At 39.8% G+C, this 25898-nt stretch overlaps 1 protein-coding gene across 2 annotated transcripts in view; it reads left to right on the top strand.

The window, feature by feature from the left end:
• LCTL (lactase like) overlaps positions 1 to 25898 on the top strand; it is a 99840-nt gene that overhangs the window by 40425 nt on the left and 33517 nt on the right. Inside the window, exon 2 of one of the 2 annotated variants that reach the window (XM_042468438.1) lies at positions 14514 to 14722. In XM_042468438.1, coding sequence (XP_042324372.1) covers positions 14590 to 14722 — 133 coding nt within the window. In that variant the 5' untranslated portion in view covers positions 14514 to 14589. Of the gene's footprint in view, positions 1 to 14424; positions 14723 to 25898 lie in introns of both variants that reach the window. The other variant, XM_042468439.1, reaches the window with a different exon arrangement.

Here is a 25898-nt window from a genome sequence, read left to right as displayed (position 1 = left end):
AAGAAAAGAAAAGAAAAAGATAATGTGAAGATAAATGAAATGACAATAACAACTAAGCTTCAGAATAGGCTACCAAAGGGGAAAAAAGCAACTGCAGCAGTAAATCCTCATTCCAAACAAAAGAGTATGCTGAAATAATACTGGTTTTGTTGCCCAAAGGAGACAAAGGGATGAAACAGATGGGCAGGAAGGAGCGGCCAGAAGTTTATCCTGGCCCAATAATCCCAGGGCAGCCCCGCAGGTGCCCACTGCCGCAGTCCCAAATGGACCGTGGAAAGAAGCCGAAAACATCTGCTCCTTTTCGGGCTGACTAAGGCAGCATGGCTTAGGGCCATGTGTTGTCTAAACACCGTGCTCCCAAAGCAGCCAGAAGCTGATCCTGTCTGTCTGTCTGTTTTGGGCCAATGATGGGGCCAGCTATGTTGAGATTTCTTGGGAAGCCATTCAGGATCTTGGGTGCCAAACCAGAAAAACCACTTTCCTAGACATCTACTTCACATTTGATGTGAAAGGGCCTGAAGCAGGGTATCTGCTGTGTAATTCTCAGGCAGACTCATATCAGCAGATAATTCTCAAGATTTTGAGATCCAGGCAATTTGCAATGAGGGAGACTCAAGTCAATTAACTCATACAGTACTTCAATGATGTGACCTGGACTTGACTTGGCACAAATGATACACTGATTTGACTTGACTTGAGACTTGCATGTTTTAGTCACTAACTTGCTGGTGCCATTCACTCTGAGCAGCAAGCAAGAACTGCCCCCAGAACACAGGCTACATTTCTCATAAGGGAACAGCAAATGCATTAAGCAATGGACTTGAGGCAGAAAGGTCCTTCTAAAGCTCTTTAAAGGCTTTAAGAGTCTCCTCCAGTGACAGGATGTCAAGCAGACCTCAACTCTCACCGCAAGCCCATTGTCTAATGTCTTTGCTCCACCTCCTTTTTTTCTGTTAAAGTTGGCTCCCAGACTTGAGACTTGACTTGAAACTTGACTTAAAACTATCTTGCAAAGCCCTAAGACTTTACTTGAGACATGAAGGTTGATATTTGAGACTTGACTTGAGACTTGAAGTAAAAGACCTCAATACATCACTGACAATCTGAGCAGCAAATGTCAAAAACAGCCATCTTGTGTGTTTTGAGATGAGCTGACATGGGGGAAATGTGTTTTTAGCAATTTTGTGGTGAGAAAATCTTGCGTGGTATGCAAGATATTTCAGGTATTCATCCTGGATCATAAAGGCTGGGGCTAGATGAAAAAGAAGGCTCACCCTTCTCATCTCACAGGCTCATTTCCATGGAAGGGAATTCCACAGCCTGGGCTAAGTCAGGACTGTCAGCATTCAAATTACCAGTATGTCTGGCAGTTCAGGTTTGAAAGCAAGTTTGAAAAACTGCTGAAGAGCATGCTTTGAGTACTCCATTTATATCTACCATCATCTGAATATAGCTTCTATTTCATTGTCTTTTAAATCTCCTAATATATTCAACAGGGTTATGCTGAGAAGAAGGCATGTCTTAGGCCTCTTGTGGATATCTCATCAAGAATGAACATCATAACTGTCATTTGGTACTTGGTTCTTTGGAGTATTTTTAAATACTGTACTTCGTAGAAAGCCATGTGGACCAGATGAAGATGAGTTCATTTGGGAGTTAGAATCATAGAATCGTAGAGTTCAAGACTGCAAGGGCCATCCAGTCCAACCCCCTGCCATCAGGAACTCTCAATCAAAGCATCCCGCAAGATGGCCATCCGCCGCTGTTTAAAGACCTCTATGGAAGGAACCCACCACTCTGCGATGGATGGTTTTCCATGTCGAACAGCCCTTACTGTCAGGATTCCTCCTAATGTTGAGGTGGAACAATGGATGCAAGCTACAGGAAAAGAGATCCCACCCAACATTAGAGGAAGGCCTGACAGAAGGGCTGTTCAACAGTGGAACAACTCCCTTGGAGTGTAGTGAGTCTCCTTCCTTGGAGTCTTTAAGCAAACTGCACAGAACTTTCAATTGTTCTGAAATAGACTAATGAATTAATCAGTGAGATATTGCCAGTGTCGCCACCCATCAAGCAATATGTACAGCTCTCAAATGCATTTTGAACTTGACGAGTTTTTGAACATTTTTTCAAGATGTCAAAAGTGCCGCAGTAGGTTATCAGCATGGAGTTATCAGACAGGAAGACATTGCTAGCCAACTCCTAAAAGTGTGTGGTGTATGCAGGGTCTTCAGTGTACCATATTAATTGGTAGAAAGCTCTTGAGGTAGTGACTTGTGTTCATGTAACAGTGGATCCAATGCACCTCCAAACTTCAGTGCCCTTCTTCTTTAAGAGGAGTGCCCCCCACCCCTGCAACGAGAACTGGTGGAACCACATTTGCTCTGGTTTGTTTCATCTGGCAGACTGAACAGTAATCAATATACAGTCAGAAACTCCTGGAGGGCGACATTAAATACCCATTTCTGTTAATGTCGAAGTGGAAATTCTAATATGTCCCAACATGCGACAGAATAGCCATGACAGTCTACATTCCAACAGGAATAGCTTTATTAAAAAAGAGTATTTTAATAGTGTGCTGTCTCGGTTTATTTTTTCCTTTCAATGCCTAATTTTAAATTGGTTTTATTCTTTGGTACTGTTAACTTGTGTGCTTTATTGATATGCATTTTTTATGTATCTGTTCTAATTTTTTAAACCTGCCTGAAGCTCCACTGCTGGAGAAAAGGCAGGCATTTGAAGGAAACAATACATACGGCTTGCATAGGCTAACCCGCTTTCACCTCCTCCAAAGAACAACTGACACCATGAAGGTTAAATCATATATTCATTCCCTAAGAGCCAGGGGACTATGGAATGGGTTATGTAGTAAGAGTGGGAAATGTTGGATGGAAATTTCAAGCAAGGTGCCAAGTAGTGCCCAACACATATACATGTGGTTGTTGGGTTCGGGCTTCCATTCTCCCCTCATATCTGTTCTGTCAGGATGGAAGACAGAAATGCATTTCTTTCCTCCATAAGTTGGGTCCTTATTTGCTAGGCCTTGTCTTCTAACTTCTTTTAGTGTTATGAAGGGGGGGGGACCCTTCTAATGTGGGGAAAGGAACACCTGAAGAAAAGATGTACTGGAAGAATTATCACTTAGCCAGGTCCTTTTCCAGAAGTTAAGATTTCCCACTTAAAAAATACCCCTTCATCCTGGATGCTTTTTTCCTCATTGACTGTTGCTGCATGGAAAGATCGGCTGTAAATGATAGCCATGGAAACTGGTTAAAGCTGTCTTTCCTTTCCTGCATGGTGAAAGGCTTTGTAGAAGCAAACAATGTGGGGAAACAGGTGACTAGAACAATATAAGGGCTCCATTTCCATCTCTTTGTTCTATGTCCTCCTCCCAATCCTCCTCTTCCTCATCCTGTCTATGACAAAGAGTAACAACAAACTATCTAGTATCATCAAACTACAACACACATAAGAAGATTTTGATGTGACCATGTTCTGGCAATGTCGTGGCCAGTACAATACAAGGAACCCGAAGCAAAAGATGCAAGCTGCAGGAAAAGAGATTCCACCTCAACATTAGGAGGACTTCCGACAGTAAGGCTGTTCGACAGTGGAAAACACTCCCTCTGGAGTGTTATGGAGTCTCCCTCCTTGGAGGTCTTCAAACAGAGGCTGGATGGCCTCTGTCGGGATGCTTTGATCTGGATTTCCTGCATGGCAGGGGTTGGACTGAGGCCCTTGCGGTCTCCTCAACTCTATGATTCTATGATTCTAAATATTGGATTTTGAGGACTCCAAGAAGACCATGAGGCAGCACTAACAAATCTCCAGTTGGACTCATGTGCCCAACAGGAGGCATAGCACACCCAGAACCAATGCCCTGACATGGATGGAAGTCATAGAGAAGAGACAAAGTCCTAGCGACAAGCAGTTGTCCTCTGTTTCCCCTGATCTTGGAGACAGTATGACTCTCAGGGGCTGGCATCCTTGATATTTTTCCTAAAAGCCCAAAACATCAGTGCAACCTGGAGCTAAATCTGATAAATGAATATAAATACAAAGTTACAAGTATTAATTCAAATTGATAATGGTTAATAATTTAGCTGCAGATACTATTATATAAATTCATGACAAGCACCATCCATCCTCCACTTTACTTCTGACCTTTCTCAGGAAAATTTATGTTAATGCTAACAGTGCTGAGCCATTAAAGACTACATATTACTTCTATACATCCACCCAAACCAAAGGACATTGTATGGGGAAAGGTATATAAAAATTATAGAAATCATAGGGATCCAAAACATTATCTCCTTAGCTGTTGCATTGTTTTTTTGTGTTAATGTAATTCCAATGCTAAGAAGGATCCCTTCATACTAAAAAAAAAAGGGGGGGGAGGGGTTGGAGTTTTGACTATAAAATAACGCTAGTAAATGTCAGTGATAAGTTGCATTGCATCTGTTTGCCCTTATGGAATGAAGAAAAGTCATTCACTCGTATCTTTTCATATATAGAGAATACATATTATTCCATATGCTTATATAGGGTGATTAGTGTTCCTAGAACTACAATATGATAAATGCAATTTAGGAATATTCACAGGGAGGCATGGAAAATGTTATTAAGAGAGATGTAATCCAATTTCAAAAAGCAAGGATAGAGAACAGTTTTCACTGAAAACTACCTAGAAAGTCTTGACAGAGGAGATATTCTACAGAGATAGACTAAGGACATGAGGCGGGGTCAGATGAAAAGCCGCATGAACCCTGGTATCCATGAGTCAAGTCGCCATGCTCAAACCACTACACCATGCTGGGCTCCTCTATTTATATACCTTGTAGTTATTTTTCAAAACTAAATTAATCTTCTAAATGTCAATGAAATAATACAAATTCCTATCCAAGAGACAGGTTCAGACTCCAGATCCTCTTACAAAACCATTAGGCATTCTGTTATCGGTATTAACATTTTTTGGACATATCCATTTAAAATAATCCACCATGGTCAGCCTTGGATTCTTGATTTCTGGCACCTCTGTTCAAATGGACCAGTGCTTGGTTCTCATTTTATAAAAAAAGAGTAGTGTTTTTGCCAACAGTTTCACATTTCAACTGTGAGCAAATATGTCTCGTCAATTGCACCTTGGCCCATACCATTCATTCAAACTGATTTTATTGGGGAATCCAGACTTGTAAATTGTGTAAGGAACCATTTTTTATGGAAGCTGTGGCCAATAATGGGATCCTTACTTTAAATCAGATGATTTGTGGTGATGACGAACTTTTGCCTTTCCAATTTTGCAGAGCACTCTAATAAATTAAACTCTGTACAATACTTACAACTGGAACATTTGTTAGAATCCAGATTTGGCTCTGAACTTTACGTTGTCCCTTAGCATTAGAGACCTTAACTGAGGCCAACGAAATATCCAGATCAACAATATGTGTGTGTGTTATCTGTAAATAAATATATGGGGTTTAGTGAGCAAGGTTTTACGCAAAGGGATAAAGAATTTGAATACCCAATTCTGACTAATCAATGGCCATCGGTTTTTAATTTATAACTAATATGGCTATAGATCTCTGACTAATCTTGTACAGCAGAAATTGCTCTTCTGGTCACCACAAAACAATCAAAGAAAAGGCTTTCTAAATAACAAATTATGGGAGATGAATACTGACAATGCTTCCTTAACACATGTGTTTTGGAGTGTCCCCATAGTAGCTACATTTGAGAAGAAATAATTGCACCCAAATTGTTTTTGAAAAGGTCCTGTGAATTCAGCAATGTGTGTATTCTCTGGAATTTTTACCTGTTTCTTTGTGGTCTCTGTGACTCACAAAATCGTTATCCGTGCATCCAACAAACCCATCAGCAACACCCTACTCAGGTCCTGCAAAAACACCAGGCCCAGGCTTCTTCATTGAGTGTTCTACTTATAATGTGGTCTATCCCTTTCCTGCTACACTCCCAATTAACAAAGCATATTGTCTGAAAATCAATTTGCTGATGACTTTTCTTGCGTACAGCTGTCTCACCATGCAACAGCCCTTGATGATTAAGCAAACCATTAAGCAATATAAGGCTTCAGATCACATGAGCTTATGAACGGAAAAGGGGATGTTTGTATTTCTAGAATCTCAATTCATCAGTTCTGGAGGAATGTATATAGTATTAGGGTTGCTAGATCTCTGGCACTGAATCTTCAGTTTTTGTGTATCATCTCCAGGCAAAAACGAGGGTACCAAATCCTGTGTGTGTGTGTGTGTTGTGGTACTTGACTCGGGCAAGAGGAAAGACTGAGTGCAAACATCCAGTTCAACTACTAGAGCAGTAGTTCTACGTTTTACAAGACTTCAATAATGTATTGATTAAACTTCAAAATACACTCATGGGGTGTAGTATTCATGTATTTAACTTTCTTCTTCACACCTAGTTCTTGTAGTACAGTTATCACCCACCACTCTGTTTTGCAAGTAGGCTAGATTAAATATCCCTTAACTCATTTTAAATGTGAGAGGTGTAATCCCCTTATTCACCTTGATTGGGCACAGCCCTTTTAGCTATTTCTGTCTTAATTTCCAAACAGGACAAATAAGGTGTGTGCAGTGTGTGTGATGACAAGCTGTGAACAGTTACAGTTTAGTGTTGATGCATAGCAAGTAAGCTTCACCAGGGGCCGCGACCCGAATCTCACATTTGGCAGAAACTTCAGGGCCTTGGGAGAATCCTGAATCCACATAGGATACATTCTGCAGACAGAAAACAAGCAATCCAGAAAAACTAATTTAGAGGGAATTACTCTTTGCCGCAAGCTAATGTTCACTGCTTGTTGGATATTTTGCAAGGATGAATTAGAGGCATTTACCCCACTTTGATACTTCTTCTACAGAGGTTGGTGAAGTTCCTCTTATCGCCCACTGGGAGCTGTAGGCCAAAAGAGGGACTTTTAGAGCTCTGTATCTGCTGTACAGGTCCAAGATAACCAGCAACATTTTCAGAGAAGCTCTAATGGAGAGGTGGTCTGTCTTCCAAGAGAACTAAGAAAGCCATCGTTTCACCACATAAACTCAACTTTTTGTGGTTTTTACAAGATCTTCAGGACGGAAGAGGATAAACTTGTGGTTTCATCTTTACTGATCACTGTTCAGTGTCTCTGAACTGAACTAAAAGGGATGAAAGATCAAAGAATTAAAATTGAATTGATACTGGATCTATCCCAGGGACTTTTTATAATACCGTTAAGCAGCAATCTTTAAGATATATTTTTAAAAATAATAATATCAACAGCCATTTAAATACTGTATCCTTATCTCTCCTTTATCATTATGTGTTCAAATCAGCCATGCAAAAAGAAGCTTCAATGATCTTTCTTCTTTCTGATTCCATTCGCGTGTCTTTGGGGCAGCTATGTTTCTTGCGATATTCTCCAGAACAACATAATCACTGTGCATCATGTTAATACTGGAACAACAAATAAAATGAAAGCATGATTTTTCTCCCTTCCAAAAGTCAGTACCTAGCTAGATTTCAAATAGGTGTTTAGATTACTTTGTCAAATTAAACTGCTGGTGTGTACTTATCTTGCTTTAACAGGGTGCTTGAAAAAACATGCATTAAATGTTTTGAAGGATAAAAATTGACACACTCAATAAACAAGTGTTTCTTAGGAAGAAACAGTGAATGGAAAATACTTCACACACTCTTTAAAAGTTTTTTACATACTCTTTTGCAGGCTGCTTTAGATAAAGCATTGGTGGCTTGTATGACTTGTGGAGAACACCTGTGCTTTCAGGGAATTTGTAGTGTGGAGCTGAGTAACATACCTTAATGCACATGAAGTATGGTTAGCAAACAGTGCCTAGGAGAGGAGGAAGAGGGTAGAAAAAGGGGGATGAAGCAAAGCTTTGACAAACACAAGAGGGGGCCAGAGGTGTATTACAGATATGCAGAATATAGAGAAGATGGTGTGGGAAATATTTCCCCGTTCCAGGTCCGTCTGTCACATACACATTACAGAACTATGATTAACCACCATGGCAATATTTTGTAGGATCCTGGGATTTGCAGTTTAGGGACGAGTGTTTTAACTTTTCAGCCAGAGAGTATGAAGAAAGAGATAACTGAAACACCTGCATTTTTTGACTTTGAAAATTCCCCCAAATTTGTAATAAATTTCAAAGAAATGTTTATATTTTTATTTATTTTGTTTTCTTATTTTTGTTGGCCTACCTTTTCTCCATTATGGGACCCAAGACTCTGAGTTGTTTAACTATAAATATACGATGTAACTGGACATGTTTTATAAGTACAGTCTGTCCTCCACATACGTGGGGGATCCATTCTAGACCCCCTGCGTATGGGGAAAAGAGCATATGCTCAAGCCCCATAGAAATAATGGGGTGCATGCTTGTGATGGCGCTTAGGGGGAGCGGCGCGAGTACATGCCCCATTATTCTGCAGGGGTTTGCCTTCTGCATAACGCAAAGCTGCAGAAGGCAAGCCCGCCTATAAGGAGGGCTGACTGTAGTTTTAAAAGTGTGTATGTATGCATGCATATTGTTACTTCTTTATGGCTGTGTGTTATACAGCAGTTTTGTTTTATAATCTTATTGTAGCTTTATGCACTTTAAGAGAGCTGTCCGTTACAGGTGTTCCTTTGAATTTTTGAACAGTAGGTGTATCAAGAGCCAGTGCGCTTGTAGTGAGTTGAACATTGGCTGATGACTCTGGAGAGAGTGTTCAATCCCCACTTGTCATGGAAACTCACTGGAGATCTTTTAAATCACACTCTCTCACCTCAGAGGAAGGCAAAGGCAAGCCCCTGTTGAGCCCTGGTGGCACAGTGGTTAAGTGCTGGTACTGCAGTCACAACATTGTAAGTTCGATCCCAAAGGAGGGCTCCAAGGTCCACTCAGCCTTCATCCTTTGTAGGTTGGTAAAATGATTACCCAGCTGGTTGGGAGCAATTAGCTTACATGTTGTAAACCATTAGGGCGTCTAGTTCACTGATAAGTGGTATAGAAATGTACTTGCTACTGCTATTTCTATATATGTGAATGAATCTTTCTAAGAAAACCCAAGCTATGGCTTTTTTGTTGTTTGTTGTGTTAACTGCCCTCCAGTTGTGGCTGCCCTGTGGATGAAACATCTCCAATACTCCTGTTCCTCCACTGCTGTCCCCAGTTCTTGCAGATTCATGTCCATCACCTCCCTAGTCTGAAATGACTTTGAAGGCACATAACCATTGGTTATACCATTTGCACTTCTGATATGCCATTGTATTGTGTTTCTAAAGAAAGAAACACTTGTGATCAGTGGTCCAAATTAAATTAGATAACACATTTGTGGTGATCATAGAATCATAAATGTGGAAGACACCTTAAGCTATCAGGTCCACCCCCTCCCATGTAGAAATACACAATCAACGTACCTCTGACAGGATATTTTAGCTTGAGAAATGCTTTTTGTAAAACCATAACTTTGGAATTGTCATCTGGCTCTGAGTAGATGTGATGTGTATCAAAAAGTTGGTTGGAAACTATGGAATTGGTAGTGTGTTAAGGATGGAACTAGAAGCATGTAGTATGTCAGATTTCTTTGCTACCAAACCTCTTGTACTTTCTGTTTTCCCATTAACTTCTTTTTTCCCATTATCCTACTCGAGTAGTAGTTTGTCACTTTCCAAGGTGAACGCATGTTAGATTCTGCCCAGTTTTCTAATGTCTCTGCTCCTCCCACTCTTGATATCTAAAGATTTAATTAATCTGCCATTTCCTCCCTCTTCCAAAACATTAATGAAGCTACTAAATAGGATCAGAAGTAATACCATTTTCTCAGCAATGCATTAACAGCTTCACTCCACCCACTCCAAAGATGTTGTTTATCAGGCCCTTCATTTCAATCAGCAGAAGCTTAGTTCAATTAAGCATTTTGTAGACATTCTGATTGGCATTTTCATAAACCTGGCTGCACCACGTGATTGTTCTTGCTTTCCAATATTCAATTAAGTGTCCATACAAGAACATATACTTGTCTCAACTACTTTGTTACTTCATACTATTAAAAAACTTATCCTTTACATCCACATCAACATAGTCAGTGGGTCTATAAATTATCAGTGCAAATGCCCTACTCATATGCAGTAGTTCTGTCCAGCTCCCGATAATTCCTGTCTTCTTGTTGTTATGTGCCTTCAGTCATTTCTATGGCAACCCTATCACAAATTTTCTTGGCAAGATTTGTTCAGGGGATATTGCCATTGCTTTCCTCTGAGGCTGAGAGCATGTGACTTATCCAAGGTCACCCAGCAGGTTTTTGGCCAAGTAGGAATTGAACCTTGGCCTCCAGTGTCATAGTCCCAACTCCCAAACTATACGTCAGTTCTCGAAATTTCACAAGAGTTGAGACATGTAATTTCTGAAATTCTAATTGTGTCAGACCAAAATTCTTTGCCTTGTCAATGACAATAATGAGGAGGCAATTCTGAGACATCCTAGAAAGGGACGCCAAGACTATAGAAACCACGATGAAAGCCTTCTTGGCACCTAACACTAGCCTGTACCTGTTCATGATGAAGAATTCAGAGATAATGACGAAGATATGTTTTCCTGGCATGTAATATACATGTCAACACTATAACCCCATCCTCATACAGGGCGCACTTGACCTGTTCATCGTTTCCCTCTCTGTTTTCCACACTACATCTCAATACTCTCCTATGATATTATACTCTCCCTGCTGTAGGCAACAACTATCTTGCTGCCTTGTCCCCCAAGCACCATCATTAAAACTTTACTTGCCTTCTCATCTCCATAACACATAAATTTGAATTTGAATTAAAGTCTTCACTAACAAACAACTTATATAGTCTGTCTCTGGATTTTCCATTCCAGAACATGCATCTGAAGATATAGGCTGAAGTCTATGAAAGTTCCTGCTACCAACTTTTTTTTCTTCAGTAGCCTTAAAGGTGCTACAAGATCTTTTGAAATAACAGTACCTGTGGAGACTGGAGAAGAAGTGCCTCTCCTGCAGATCTCAAGCCTAGGCAGGTTAGACTGCCTGGTCTTTAGTTTTTTGTGGGTTTTTCGGGCTATGCGGCCATGTTCGCAGAGTTCTTTCTGACGTTTCGCCAGCATCTGTGGCTGTCATCTCTGAAGATGCCAGCCACGGATTCTGGCGAAACGTCAGAAAGAACTCTGCTAGAACATGGCCACATAGCCCGAAAAACCCACAAAAAACATGGATGCGGCCATGAAAGCCTCGACTTTACACAGCTTGCTCTGTCAGAAAGTCTGGAACTAGCCTTATAGGGCTTACGTCATAACCAGCACTCAAATTGTGCCACGACCCCGACAGAACAGACTGCTCCTTTGGAGTGACGTCCCACACCCCTTTCCTTGCCGGATCAGGGCACAGCAACTGCACACCACACGCCTAATCCGGCACTTTTCAGATGCTAAAAAGAATGGCAAAATACCATTCCTTTTAGCACACAAAAAGGTGTCCTTGCAGTCGCAGCGGCAGCTTTTTGGCACTCCTTTGGTACAGGTATCTAAACTCTGTGCCAACAGAGCACCATAATGCCCCATTCCATGCGGTTAGGTGCACAGCATGACACCAGTGTCAGGGCAGCATTGGGGTGAGCGGTTGTGCGAACATCATGCTCCCACTCTGCCCCAAGCTGGCGTTAATGCTGGTCTGTTTAGCCTCTTTCTTAACTTAACCTACTCTGTGAGGGCAAAATGAGGAGAAAGCATGGATGTTCATTTAAGGCAAGGATGGGCTATAAAGCAAAAGCAGGCACATAAAGAACAGAGGGAAATCCATCTGATGGCAGATCACGTTACTGTATAGTTTTTATACAAATTCTTAAGGAACAAGAGTTGACTCCCTTTCACCTTATTGTAATAGTGTTGCTGATCACATGTATGTGCAAATGCAAACAATAAACATGAATAATGAAAGCTGGCCAAAACCAAGCCCAGCCACTAACTAGCAGTTGTAAGACATGCTAGTGATTTATATAACCAACAAATAAATTCTTCCAGTGAATGTTTTCAAAGTCAGAATATCCATGGAATAAACATATGTCCAAGTCTGGAGTTCACTTAATAGAGTTTGACTTTTTTTTCTCCCTGCTCCTTTTCCAAAGGTACTTGTTCCCGCAGCCCAATAAACAAATAATGACCAGAGAATGACTCAAATGGATGTATTTTAATACTGTCAGTATTATAAAATAGTTCTTACAAAGTATAGAACAATAAATTGCAATGGTGCCATCTATGTGATATTTTAAAAATATGTTTCAGCTAGGACTTTGAGTTTAGTCCTGTATGAGGAAAGTATCGTTGTCTTGAACCAGAAGAGACAATGAAAGCAAAATGCTTCCACCTTTCTTTCCAAATGTTCTTTTTAAGAACTGGGAAATGAAGTGTCACAAATAAGGACATAAACTCCTTATGGTGTGCGAGTGGGGGGGGGGGGTAACAGTTGCGGACGTTATGTTCAAAGTTGACTGGCTACTGGTAGGGCAACCAACATTTTTAGTGCATTTATCATTATTCCAAACCTATAGTTTTTGACAGGTATTTGGTGTGATTTTTTTGGTAATTTTCCCGATGTAGGTTGTAAGTAAAAGAAGCAACAAAATATAATATATTAACTCTTTAGCCAGGAGTAGCAAGCACAGCTGATAAAGCTTCTTTAAAAAACAGTTTAAGCATAGTTCTTCTTTTTTGACTTTGATGACTCAAGTCTTTATCTGATGTAAAGCACATCACTGAAAAAGCCCCAGATTAATATGTTGGGCAGGACGCTAGTGATTTCCACTGTTGTAGTTAGGTTAGGAATGTAGGCATTCAGTTTAACTAATAGCTCATCAGCATGAATGACGAGAGGTGTTGTTGTGCTGGAAGGTATCTCTATGAATGCTCAGTGGCTCATCTACACTGGGATTTTGTTATGGATGTGAAGTTAGAGACCTAATCCAATTGCTAGATGCAACTAGAGATGTGATGCCTGGATTCAGCCCTGGCCCTGGAAGCTCCGGTTCCAGCAGTGGCCAGGAGTATATCTGTACAGTTAAGCTTTGTGCACTAGCGCATCTGTCTTACAAATGTCAGATATGGCCAGCAATCATGCCTTTAACAATGATGGGACTGAGAGAAAGCCCTTCCCACATATATCTTAATAGATTGCATGTACAGTGCTGTGTAAATTTACAGCGTCTATATAAATAAATCTTGAATAAGAATAAGAATAATCTGCACAGGCTCATATAAGGAGTCTGGAATCAAGCCATAAAGGGCTTTTTAGGTCATAACAAACACTATGAAGTTATAGTAAAGTTACATGATGGTCATTAAAAAAAATGGAGCTATTCAGGGTCACTTTGGCTGTGATTTGTAGATTTTATGGAGTTCTCTGATAGGGTTTCCACCTGTCTTTTCCTATTTTTGGAATCCTATCCATAACAGAAGAGAAAGATTCCATGAGGCGTTTGTCTCTGTTTATGACCCCACAGCTGCTTGTTTGACAGCGTTTCCCAGAGTTCAGAAGTACACATTCGGTAGAAAGTTTCTGGAAGAAATGGAGAGTGCCCTGGTGTGTAATATTCCCCTAGAATACAATGTGGATAGTTGTTTTGTACAAACATAACGTACTTTTAGTTCACTTCCTTTTCTAGACCAAAACTGTCTTTATGCTGTAGAGAAAAGGATGTGTCCCTCTTTTATTCACACGTTATAAGGTAATAAAATTGAATACACGTTGCCTCTCAGTTTATTTTATCTCCTCTGGGGTATATCCAAAATCAGGTGTTTTTTCTTTTCTTTTTTGCATATGGACTTTTATATGGGGCACCCATTTTGCACATTCCTTAAAAGTATACATACCTACTCTTTCATCATTTTCACAGTTAAACATCTCTACAGCCCAGGTATGGGGATGAATTGAGTTATACCACTCTATATTTTATACTGGAAATGATTTGACTAAATACCTGTAATTAACTGCAACAATAACCTTGATACCCTACTCATATTGTTCCCTTCATACCATGACCAGATACTCTGTCCACAGTTTGCTAGATTAAAAGGTGACAACCCTTACTAATTTTCTTTTTAAGGATGGTCTGTTCCATGGGGCTATGTGCTGAAATGTTGTGTTTTACCTCTGGGATGATCAAGGTCTATTTGTGTGATGTTTCTTCTATTGACAATGGAAGTATGTGAAATAAAGACCCCTTGTTGTCATCCCTCCCCTCCATATGTAATGAAATGACTTTTTGTTAGAGAGATAACAAATATCCCTTTCCACCATAGAAATCTGTGCCTTTTTTCAGGAATATGTTTTTAGTGTGTTTACTCAAGACAAGAGTCACTGGAAATTGTTCCATCTTTGTTCTCCTTCTAATTGCAGGAGATTAAGAACTGCCCTCTGTACTGGGGCCTATTACTGTGGATCAAAGACCAATTTTCATTTCTTCTTTTCTCTGTGACTGACGACAGAACCTGCTTTGGGCAAAAGGAAGAACACAAAAGGAAGCCCTCACAGACCGAAAGAGAGACGGATCTTTCCAACACCATGGCTTTGGATCCTGCAGCTGCCATCAACACTATCCTCACCTCTCCTGCTCCCTGCAATTGGGATCCTGAAAGTGCTTCTTTCCCAGGACAATTTGCATGGGGAGCATCAACAGCAGCCTATCAGATTGAAGGTATCCCGTTTTGTTTTTACCTTTCTTCAGTTAAGAGTTTGTAGCAGAAGGGAAGAGTTTGTAGCGGGTGTGTGTGTGTGTGTGTGCTTAAAATGTGTTGACTGAAATAACAGTTTATCTGTTGTCGATAGGAAGAAGGAGGTACTTGAGCTGGAGTTTTCATTATTACTTATAGCCACTAAATCTCATGTTGTTCTGGAGGAGAATTCTCCCATTACTTTTTTCTTTCTTCTGGCAGCAGCAGAACAAAAGAACCTACTTCAAAACACTTGAAGAATAGTGGGAATGGATCCCAACTTCAGAGAAAAGTAGAAAAAAGTTTGAATTAATTACACTCCCTTGCAACCTAAGAATTGCTGCACCCATTATATTTTCAGGTATAGAATAAAAGTAAAATTAAAAGCCTAACTCTAGTTGTTAGTTTCAGTTAAAATCGACATATTGAATCAGTGAGAACCTGCGTATTTGTGCACATATATAATTTGCACAGATTCGAAAGGTCCACACTTGTTGGGACTAACAATTGGATTCAGACCAAGATGGGGGGGGGGGGGGGGGTTACTAATTTAAACATTTATATCCCACCTTCCTATACTAATAATCACACCCAAGGTAAGGTTTATCTATAAATCACCACAATTTTTTTTAATGTTTGTGTACTGATAAGGATATGGAATTTGCTGCTGTGTATGCTCAGCCATATTATCTTGGCTTGCCAAGTTTGTGGTATGTAAAATGGGTCAAGGAGTGTGTCTGCAAGTGTTTTCCTAGCCTATGTGTTTGTAACAGAAGGAATAGGTGGATGGGAATCCCTCAAAACAGGACTGAGACTGATGTTGCTTTATGTACAATCCATTGTGTGAGAACTGCCTCAGGTATAGCCTATATGGACTTTATCACATGGGAAAAATCAGGCGTCTAAGCAGTGATTAACCTGTAAGAATTGCGCAATTGTGATTAAAGGTTTTCACACACATCATGCTTAAAGAGCCATTATCCCTGGAATAACGAGGGAATAACCAGGCAATAAACAGCAACTAATCATTCATAGGATTTCCTCGTGAATTATTTGTTGCTGTTTATTGCCATCTTATTCTTGGGATAATGGCACTTTGATGTTGATGTCGTGTGAAAATCTTAATCGTTATTGCATGATTTTCATGGGTTAATTTCTGGTTAAACCTCCAATATTCCCCATGTGATCAAGTCCTATGATTTCAGTAACTTTGCACTCGTAAACTTTTCGTATCCCCATTCATCAATCTGTGACAACAGGATCTGGTGTCCTGTGAGTTATTCCCAAAGCATTGCCAGTCTAAGTTCTTGTTTTGACTCAAAATGCTCCCAAGTGGGTTATTGTTTGATTCGGAAAAACATTGCTAGTTACCTATATAATAGGCATGGACTCTAAACATGCAAATATACCTCATACCCTTGTCAATAATCTTTTAGAATCTCCAGATCACATGTAATAAGATAGACTGCCTACAACTCCCAGATGTCTATAAATGAAAGGGTGCAACTTTCCTGGAAAGAGGCTGGAAAGATTTTGAAACAAGCGAAAAGAATTCAGAATAGACATTAGGAATACCTGATTCCATACAGTTTGCTGAAAGAGATGCCACTCAGTGGAGCGGGCTTTTCTCTGTAGTTACATGCCAACACAACTTGACTTTTGCTTGTAAATAATTGCCAAGTGATAGCCACTTGGTGGATGCCTGACAATTTCTTGGTGATTGTTCCTTCCTTTCTAGAGATGTTATTTAACACCAGTTGTGTTCCTCTCAAATGTGCAATTGTTTATAGGTTTCAGAAGCCATATCTTATTACCACCTTCTGAGACAAGGTACAGTTAACAGTGGGTTTTCTGCAGACCCTTTAACACTCTCCAACACTCCTCTGCTAGTTTTTCTTTCTTCCCTTCAGTTTTTTCTTGCCACTCCTTTTTATTGCTTTTACACTGTAGTGTAAGTTACAGTGTCTGCAGTGTAATTACTGTCCTAAGACCTAGCATCAACTATGTCCAGTATCAGCCTATAGTGCTGAACTTTACCCTTCCAATTCAGATTTTTATAACCTCTTTGTAGAAGTGAAGAAATAGTTGCCTAGAAACAGTCAGATAACCACCAAAGGGCTATAGGACATTGTGTGTGTGTGTAACTCAGATCCAAAACACACTGCAGAAGTAATCCGTTTTGAGACTGCTTTAACTGCCCTGGCTCAATGCTAGGGAATTCTGGGAACTGTAATTTTATGTGAAATCTTCAGAGAGTTCTGGTACCACAATAAACTACAATTCCCAGGATTCCCTAGCACAGAGCCAGTCAGTTGAAGCGGTCTCAATTTTTTTGGGATTATTTCTGTGGTGTGTTTTGGACCACAGAAAGCATTACTCTTTCCTGAAGCATCTAACCTAGGGTGTGGAATAGACCCCTCAATGAAAAAATTTTAAACAGAGGTTAGATGGCCATCTGTCAGGGATGCTTGAATGGTGACTTCTTGATGATGGATGGACTAGATGATCCCTCCTAACTCTGTTATTATCTCTACTGGTTCTACTTCCTTCTCCCAGATGTAGTCAGAGAAGGAAGGTCTTGTGCTTCCATGTTGATACTGCATCTTGTAGTCTGTTTTCCATCCATGCTTGCCACTATCTCTTCTCCTAGGGAGCCATCCTGAGTGTCCCTTGATCAAACAGCAGTCAACATCAAATGGAAAGGTGAGGGTACGGGAGGGGTTCTTGGTTGCCACTTAGCACACGTGCCCAAATCTACAGGAGGAAGAGCATCAGGTAGCCATAATGATTGGCTTAGTAACCAAGCCCAGCTGGAAACTATGGAGCCTAATTTAAACTGCATAGTTCTGGGAAAGTGTTTGTGCCATCAGTACCAACATTTAAAATTGTAATTTGGCTTTTAGATACTTGTTTAGGTATTCATCTGAAGCAAACCTTTACTTTTAACTTGGATTTTTTTCAGCATTGTTCAGAACAAAAGTGAGGAATCTATGGGCCCGAACTGACAGACCAAAATAAAGCTGCTTCGGGTCACTTTGGAAGTATGCTATTTAAATGACACACACATCTTAAGAGGCCAGAAGCTGTGCCAAAGCCACACTCCAGTCCTAAGGACTGGAACACAGCTTTGTTGCAGCTTCTGGCCTCTTAAGATGTGTGTGTCATTTAAACAGCATACCTCCAAAGTGACTCAAAGCAGCTTTATTTTGGCCTGTCTGTTCGGGCCCTATGGCACTTTTAAGGTTGGTCTCCAACTACCACCAGTCCCAGACTGCATGACTAAGGGTGAAGGATGATGTGGGTTACAGTTCAGTAACATAGGGAAGTCTAAGATTCCGCATCTTTGGTTTAGACATATACAGTATATGAAGATGCCATTTTGTTTACTACCTCTCCCTAATTCAGGCCTATACCTTTCTTTGTACTGAGACATTTACTCCAGAGTTAAGCCCTTGAGAAGAAGGAGTTTAATACAGTGGACCCTTCCCTTACACAGGGGATCCATTCCAGATCCCCCCACATAAGGGGAATTCTGCATATGTTTGCACCCTATAGAAAACAATGGGATGCTTCCTTGCAGTGGTGCACAGCGCGCATGCCATATGTTTGTTGCACGTCTTTAGCGTAAGATTGAAGTTGCATATAGTGTGCTTGTGTATGGCGCGGGCGCACAGTATGTATATTTTTGTCATGGTTGAAATTATTGAATACATAAAATAGTTAACAAGTAATAGAATAACAAAGTATAGTTTGTTTGTACATTATGTGGGGAAATTCAGTGCTAGTCCCAACTAGTGTAGACCATGCAATGTAAACCTTGTAGTGTAGACCAGTAGAAATGAGTCGGTCCTTTTAGCAACATTCGTTTATTGATGTTGGATTTAGTCTAGTTCTTAAAAGAAACAAATACCATTTGTTTTGTGTTTCTTTAGTTATGGAAAAATACATCACATGACTGAGTGATTTTTATTAAGAACGCAGGGCTCCAATGAAAGAAAATCTATATCCAGCTACATGCTTTACTTTGTAGTCTGAAAGATCCAACTCCAGAAGATCTCATTTCTCACTGTGTTCTTTTACTAGTTTAGTAGAGTGTGAATTATTTGTTCTAAAGGGGCTGAAGATCTACGAATGGACAGGGTAAGCTCAAAGGGCAGTTTCAGAAATCTTATAACCCAGAGATATCAATGTAAATTTTTATCAGCATATTCAGACCTTTTTTGTTTTACCAAAGGGCATTCCACTGATAAATTTCAATCCATCTCAACATTCTGTCATAAAATTTATTAAATAAATGAATACTTGATTATGCTGGTTAGCCCACATGCTTTCCTATTGCCATGTACATGGAAAAAGCAGAAATACAAAAAATCCATAAGTAAATCACAATAGGTATTTTGCATTCTTACAAGTTATTGGTGAAGCAGGTAGTCCCTACATAGTCTGCTAGGAATAGCTGGGCTATAACAGAGTCGTGTGAGCTAGAATGTCTATGTCAGCCCATGGTAGTTTCCATATTTTATTGGTTTAGCAAGTGATGCATATTATGTATTCTTGAGCCACCTATAAAGTTAAGATTCACAGCCCTAGAAAACATGAGTGGCACAACTTCACTTCCATGCACAATAGTTAAGTACCTGCCACTCAGGCAATCACGTTTCTCCATCATGCATCAATTCCTATATTTCTGTTCAGGGCAGCCATTTGAACACATGATATGTAAAGATCAGAAAATGGGAAAGAAAGCTGACAAAATGGTGCCCATTGAGAGTGGGTATAATAGTGGAAACACCTACTTTATTGCTGCTTTAATGTGTTATAATATAGCTTCTCTTACTGCTGTATTGACAGCTGAATGCTGGTGACAGTCCATGAAGGTGAGACTAAAATCTTCCAGAGAAGAACAGAATAAGAACTTGCATTGTACTGGATCAAGCCATTGGCCAAACTAGTTTAGGATTTTCTGAGATTCCAGCGGCTGCCCAAGGTTTAGAAAGACGTCTTTCCAAGCCCACCAGGCAATCCCAGAACTGAAAAACATGGAAAGCATACGCTCTAGTACTAAGCCATGTTCCTTCCCGCAGCACGAAATAAACTAGAGAGATGCATTCACGAGGGCATCTGCGATCCATGGCATGTTCAGAATCTGGGCCTACTATTTTAAAAATTAATTAATACTGCTAAAAAGCATGCTATTACATTTTTTTTCCTTTAAAAACTGTTCCGTTGTTCCTCAGAATAGTGAAGGATTGAAGAGTTAAATCTTTCCACAGGAAGAAATTGAATCTTTAATTGATGTCAAAGTTGATGTGTTAGAAAACTTTCACTGCTCTGAGGAGCTGACAAAAATACGATTGCCTTGAGTCACTGAACCACGGGAAAACGTGAACCTTGAGAGACACTCAGAGCACTTTGATCTAATAATTGACCTACTTTGAAGGTTGTCCCACATTAAAGTTCAATTTGCCGAATAACCCTGCGTAGATATATTGGAGCACTCAAGCTATGATAAAATTCTGTTACGAACATGAGACGTGACTGAAAGTCTATGAGGAGACCAGTTGTGGAAGGGATATTACATATTCTAGGAATGCTTGAAGTGTCTGAAATATGCTTAACCTTGCATTAAACTTAGATTTAATAAGACAGATGTGTATTAAAGTACTGAATATACTTCAGGGAGCAATTTGGCATCAGCAAGGGATGGACTGGATGACCTCCTAATAGGTCTCTTCCATCTTTAATTTCTATTATACTAATTGATTATTAAAACTCTTTTTATTGAGGGCTGGTGTATAACTATTACATAGATATTAATCTTGCAGACTAGCTGATATTTAATTTATAGACAGTTCTAAGTCATAATGTCCCTTTAATTTTTTTGAGTCGGGAAACTCTGAAAAATGTTACTTCTTATAAAGACTGGAGAATTTTAGCCTACTTTCATTTCTGTGATCAAAGCACAATATGCAGTGCTGCAGATTAGCTGTTTAAATACATCTGTGTTCAAAAGTTATTTTATATATATATAAAAACCAGCATCCCACTGTTTTTGAAAGGCAGCAATTTGGCATCTTCTGCCTGCTTACTCAGAGGTTTTCCCTTTGGAGTCCTTAGGATTACTCCTGAAGCATGTAGTTTGAGGGTTGCTGCTTATTAGTTAGTAACAAATATGCTTTGTCATTTTACCAGCTGTCAAAATTTAGATTGTAAGCTCCTTGCAACAGGGACTTGGCTTTTTGCAATTCTCTGTTTCAAGTAGCTTACTGTATAAATTTAAACAGTAGCTGGGGTAACATAACAAAGACGAGATGGCGATCAAAGGGCCTTGTGGGAGGAGGGCACAGAAAAGGGAGGCCAAAGAAAGCCCACAGAACATTCTTTGCCCAATCTGATCTGTATGAATTGTACAAATAGTGCTATATGAATACTTGCTGTTACTATCACTGTCTGCAAAGGAAGATGGGATAGATATCATGCATTTACCCTGAATGTGATATGGAAAGGGGTCATGCTCTCCATTTGCATTCTACAGAAGGGAAGTAGATTCCACTGGATCTACCATGGTTGATGTAAAATTAATAATAATAATAATAATAATAATAATAATAATAATAATGTCCATCACCTAATCTTATTTCCCATCTGTGTACTTTGAGACCCCAGTGTCTGTGACATTTGCTTATCAATTTTCAGCCTACTCATCAGCCTCAATGTTCTTTTGCTCTCTCAAATTCCTTTTCTTCTTTACTGCTCCATATGTCTGGAAGCACCTCTCAGTGACACCTCTTTTTTCTCAAATCTCTCTCCAAAACTCATCATTTTCACAAAACCTTTCACACTTACCCCTTGCTCTGTGGTTAAGGTCCAAAACACACTGAAGAAATAATCCAGTTTGAGACCATTTTATCTGCCCTGGCTCAGTTCCAGGGAATCCTGGCAATTGTAGTTTATTGGGGCATCAGAGCTCTCTGACAGAGAAGGCTAAATGTCTCACAAAGCTACAGTTCCCAGAATTTCCTGACATTCAGAGAGGACAGGTAAAGTGATCTCAAACTGCATTATTTCTGTAGTGTGTTTTGGGCCTTAGCCTACGTATCTGTGGCCACACTCACTTTGTTTATCCCCTCTGTTTTCCTCCCCTAGCTGTTACTTCTCTACAGAGAAAAATCCAGTCCAGAGGCCATCCGCACTGCAGAAATAATCCAGGTTGACACTGCTTTAATTGCCATGGCTTAGTACTATGGCATTCTGGGATTTTTAGTGGCACCAGGCCTCTTTGACAGAGAAGGCTAAATATCTCACAAACAGATCCCAGAATGGCTGTTAAAGCAGTGTCATATTGGATTATTTCTGCAGTGTGGATGCAGCCCAAGATTTTTTTGGTGCCATTCACCCAAGCCAATATGTATAGCATCCAAGGCCAGCCAAGTCATATTGACATATGAGGTAGAAAGTCCCACAAGCACCTCTTCCCCACTTGGTAGAAATATAATAACAAAAAAAAAGCTAATAATTTTCTGCCTTTTCTTGACACTCTAAATCTGCTGTCTGAGCCACTGCCAAATGGTAGAGTTGTGGCATGCCAGATCCTCAGATCAGGAAACACCCTTAACCCTTTTCACGTTGCAAAATGCCATGTATATGCATGACACTATGAAATTAAATAAATAAAATAGGCTTTTAAGGTTTTAAGCACACACTTCAGCTATATTATCTCAGTAATTTTTCCGGTAGTCCTAGAAGATAAGGCAATATTGTCATGCCCACATTGCAAAGAAGCTGAGGCCAAGGGAGTAATGGCTTGCATAAGGAGCCAGCTTGCAAGTTCATGGCAGAGGTGAGATCTGAACTAGGGATTTCCTGGTTCACAGCCCAGTCTCTTACACTACACTAGCTCTATGCATGGAGAATCAGGCTCCGCTCCCCCCCTCCATGTATGCATGATTGCAACCCGTAATGACATTTTAAATAGTGACCTCTAACAAAGACTTTGAAATCACTATGAAATATCTTTAAAGTATCAGGACACAAAAATTATGCAAAGGTTGCAAAAACCTAGTGTAAAATTTAATTTGGTGAAAACCTTTGCCGTTTTTTCCCCCCTGCAGACGCTTGTCTAAGCGAAAGGCAGACATTTCGCAGAGGCGCTGTTACATTAATTCATCTTCTCCATGCCTAGGGCCATGGCTTATAATGGCATTTCCTTTCTTTCTAACAGACTGTCAGGACTTTCAAAGGACATCCCAGACAACCATAAGTGCCTGTTTGTTGGATGAATCTGTCTTTTCCTAAACGTTCTCTTTGATACGAATTAATCTTTTACATTTAACTCACCTATACTTGGGGGGAAAACACTTTACTAATCAGATATTTGCCCCAGATAGGATCCAACCAACCCCATTAAACCATAGTTTTAAAAATAGCAGTTAGAAATGAGACAAATTTGACAAAGATTCCAATTTAATGAAATTATATTCACAGTCATCATTTATAATAGAAGGCTACAGCTATAGAGGAGTGGAATCTGGAATCTGTAATGATTTCTAATTTTTATTTCTGTTGGATCTCATAGGTCTCATGCATCTTTCACTCATGTACTTTATCCTTAAACTGAAAACCACCTGAATTTATGAATAATATTTTTTCAAAGAAATGAATGATGAATGCTTCCTTATCTTGGAACAGAACGGTGTGTTACAAGAAAGAGAGCTGTCATCCTAAATGTCAATCCTGTGTCAATTTACCCTTCCCCACCCCCTCTTTCTCTGCTTCATGTAGTCCTATTTATTCTGTGTCTCCTGATGTCATTCCAACTCCTTAGTTACTTGTCCCCCTTCCATGTAACTAACTTGACAGGCAGGCATAGTGCTCAACCAAACAAAATCATGCTACAGATAAAGTTGTATTATGTAATACAAGAGAGCAAGTTAAGTTGGTCATTTGTTTTACCACCACCCATGGTTCTTTTCTTTCTTTTTTTTTAAGTGTGGTTTTGCTTGCTTGCTTGCTTTATTTATTTATTTACTTACTTACTTATTTAGTAAGAGGCTGTACAAACAGCCCCAAAGGGGCGGCCTTAGCCACCCCTTCTTTAGCCAGATCAGGACCGCAGCAACTGTACACCACAGGCCCAATCCGGCCTTTCCTTTTTGCACCCTGGAAAGGGCGCCATAGCTTGGCGCCATAGCTGGTGTCGTAGCTTGGCAGCGTTTCTTCGGTGCTGCATCATATGGATTCAGCACCGGAGGAGCGCATGATACCATGTGCAATGGTGCACAGCATCATGGCTCTCTGGGGGGTGAAGTCGGGGCATGCATCATATGGACGTGACACCCCAACTCTGCCCCCAGGCCGGCCTTAATGGCCGGTCTGAACAGGGCCATACTTATGGGACTTATATCTGGTCTTTTCCACAGAATGGGATTCAGGGGATCTGAATGGGGTTCAATTAGACATTACATCAATACAAGCTTACTGTGCTGTCAGGTGAGAGTTTCCCCCATGCTGATGTTACTTAGACCAGGCTTGGATGACCTCACACTTGCTGGATCTGCTTTGCATTTTCTTCCTAGAATCACAGTATCCATTCACTGGAGCCTGGTGCAAAAGATACACACACACACACAAAAACACATACACACACACACACACACACACACAGAGAGAGAGAGAGAGAGAGAGAGAGAGAGAGAGAATTCAAAAACTAGGAAGTTAATTATCAAAGAGTTTTGTGCTTGCTTTGATTTATCTCAAGCTTTCTTCATTTCAGCAATATATTTTGAGCTCATTGGTATATTATTTATTGGTTATGTGGTTAAACAGTTAGGAGTAAAATATCTTCTCAGTCTACATCAGATGACCCTGAAATCTACCAATCCACCTTTTGCTCACCACTGATTTGGATATTTCTGTGTCCTGAAAATGCTATGTGTCATTTTCTCCCATTTAATTTTTAATTGTTGCCGTACTGATCCTGAATACTTTTTATTTTATTTTATTTTTTAAAAACTCTTTAGAAATATTAAAATTCAAGGTAGAGCTAAAATTGGTGATAGACAAGTGCACCATCTGAAACTGGAATAAGTACAGTGAACATCATTTGATAGTCTATAAATCTCAGAAAATTAATTACTTAGGCCAAGCTTCTGTCCACTTTTAGCATTGTGTAAATATATGCTATCATAATGAATCTAAATACTAGAGTTGTATGACCATTGCACAATGAGTACTATGATCTTAAGCTCATCTGTGGCAACGATTACCATATCGACCAAGTCAAAAGTGTGAATGTGTGTATGTGTGTTTGTATTTGTGCTTGCAGAATTATCGGCTGAGCTAGGGATAATTCTGTCAGAAAGCACAACCAGTTTCCTGACTATTTTTATATTAATGTGATGCCCCAACAGGATTTGGTCATTATTTCTGATCCCATTCTGACTTAGGTGTCATTGAACAGATGATGTCATTGTTTAGAAACAGGATAGATAACTAACTTCCATCTCTTTCTTTTCTCTTCCTCCTCCAAAACAAATAGGAGTTGTGACATTGTGTGAATGTTTCACATTTCTGTAGTCAGAAGGGGCAGATGCTACTTATTTACTCAAGAGACAAAGAAGTATCTTTATAACAATATTTAACTTAGGTAAACAACAATTGCAATGATGTAAATGTTCCATAAGCACATCCTGATGGACACACAATTCATGAGGCAGTGACAGTCAGTTTCACAGTCCCAGCAATCTGTTGCCTGCCTCTACATCTGGGACTTGCCAGTCTTCCCTGGTTTAAGGGTCTTTTCTTTTTTTGCTTTACTGTTATATTCCTGATGCCTCCTCTCTTATACCTCTTTTCAGGTACTAATTTTTCTTTCTTTTTTGGTGGGTGGTTAGGGGGGGGGGGGGGGAGGGGAAATGTTGGCGAACAATTAATACCAACGTTCATAAACCTGTGGGTTTGAATAAAGATGTTTGTGTGACACATATTTCAACCTTAAGTGAAAACTGTTGTTGTTTTTTTTAAAAAAAAGATCTTTAAGGAGTAAACAGCACTGTGAGTAAAAAACACATAGCATAATACCAATAACTCTGTAGTTTAGGCAGATCAAGTTAAAATTAAAGATGTCAACAGTATGATTTGCTTACAAGGCACCTGGATTCT

The sequence above is a fragment of the Sceloporus undulatus genome, chromosome 5 (genome assembly GCF_019175285.1).
Source record: "Sceloporus undulatus isolate JIND9_A2432 ecotype Alabama chromosome 5, SceUnd_v1.1, whole genome shotgun sequence".
In the NCBI taxonomy this organism is placed as follows: domain Eukaryota; kingdom Metazoa; phylum Chordata; class Lepidosauria; order Squamata; family Phrynosomatidae; genus Sceloporus; species Sceloporus undulatus.
This window is presented reverse-complemented; position numbering and strand designations above follow the sequence as displayed.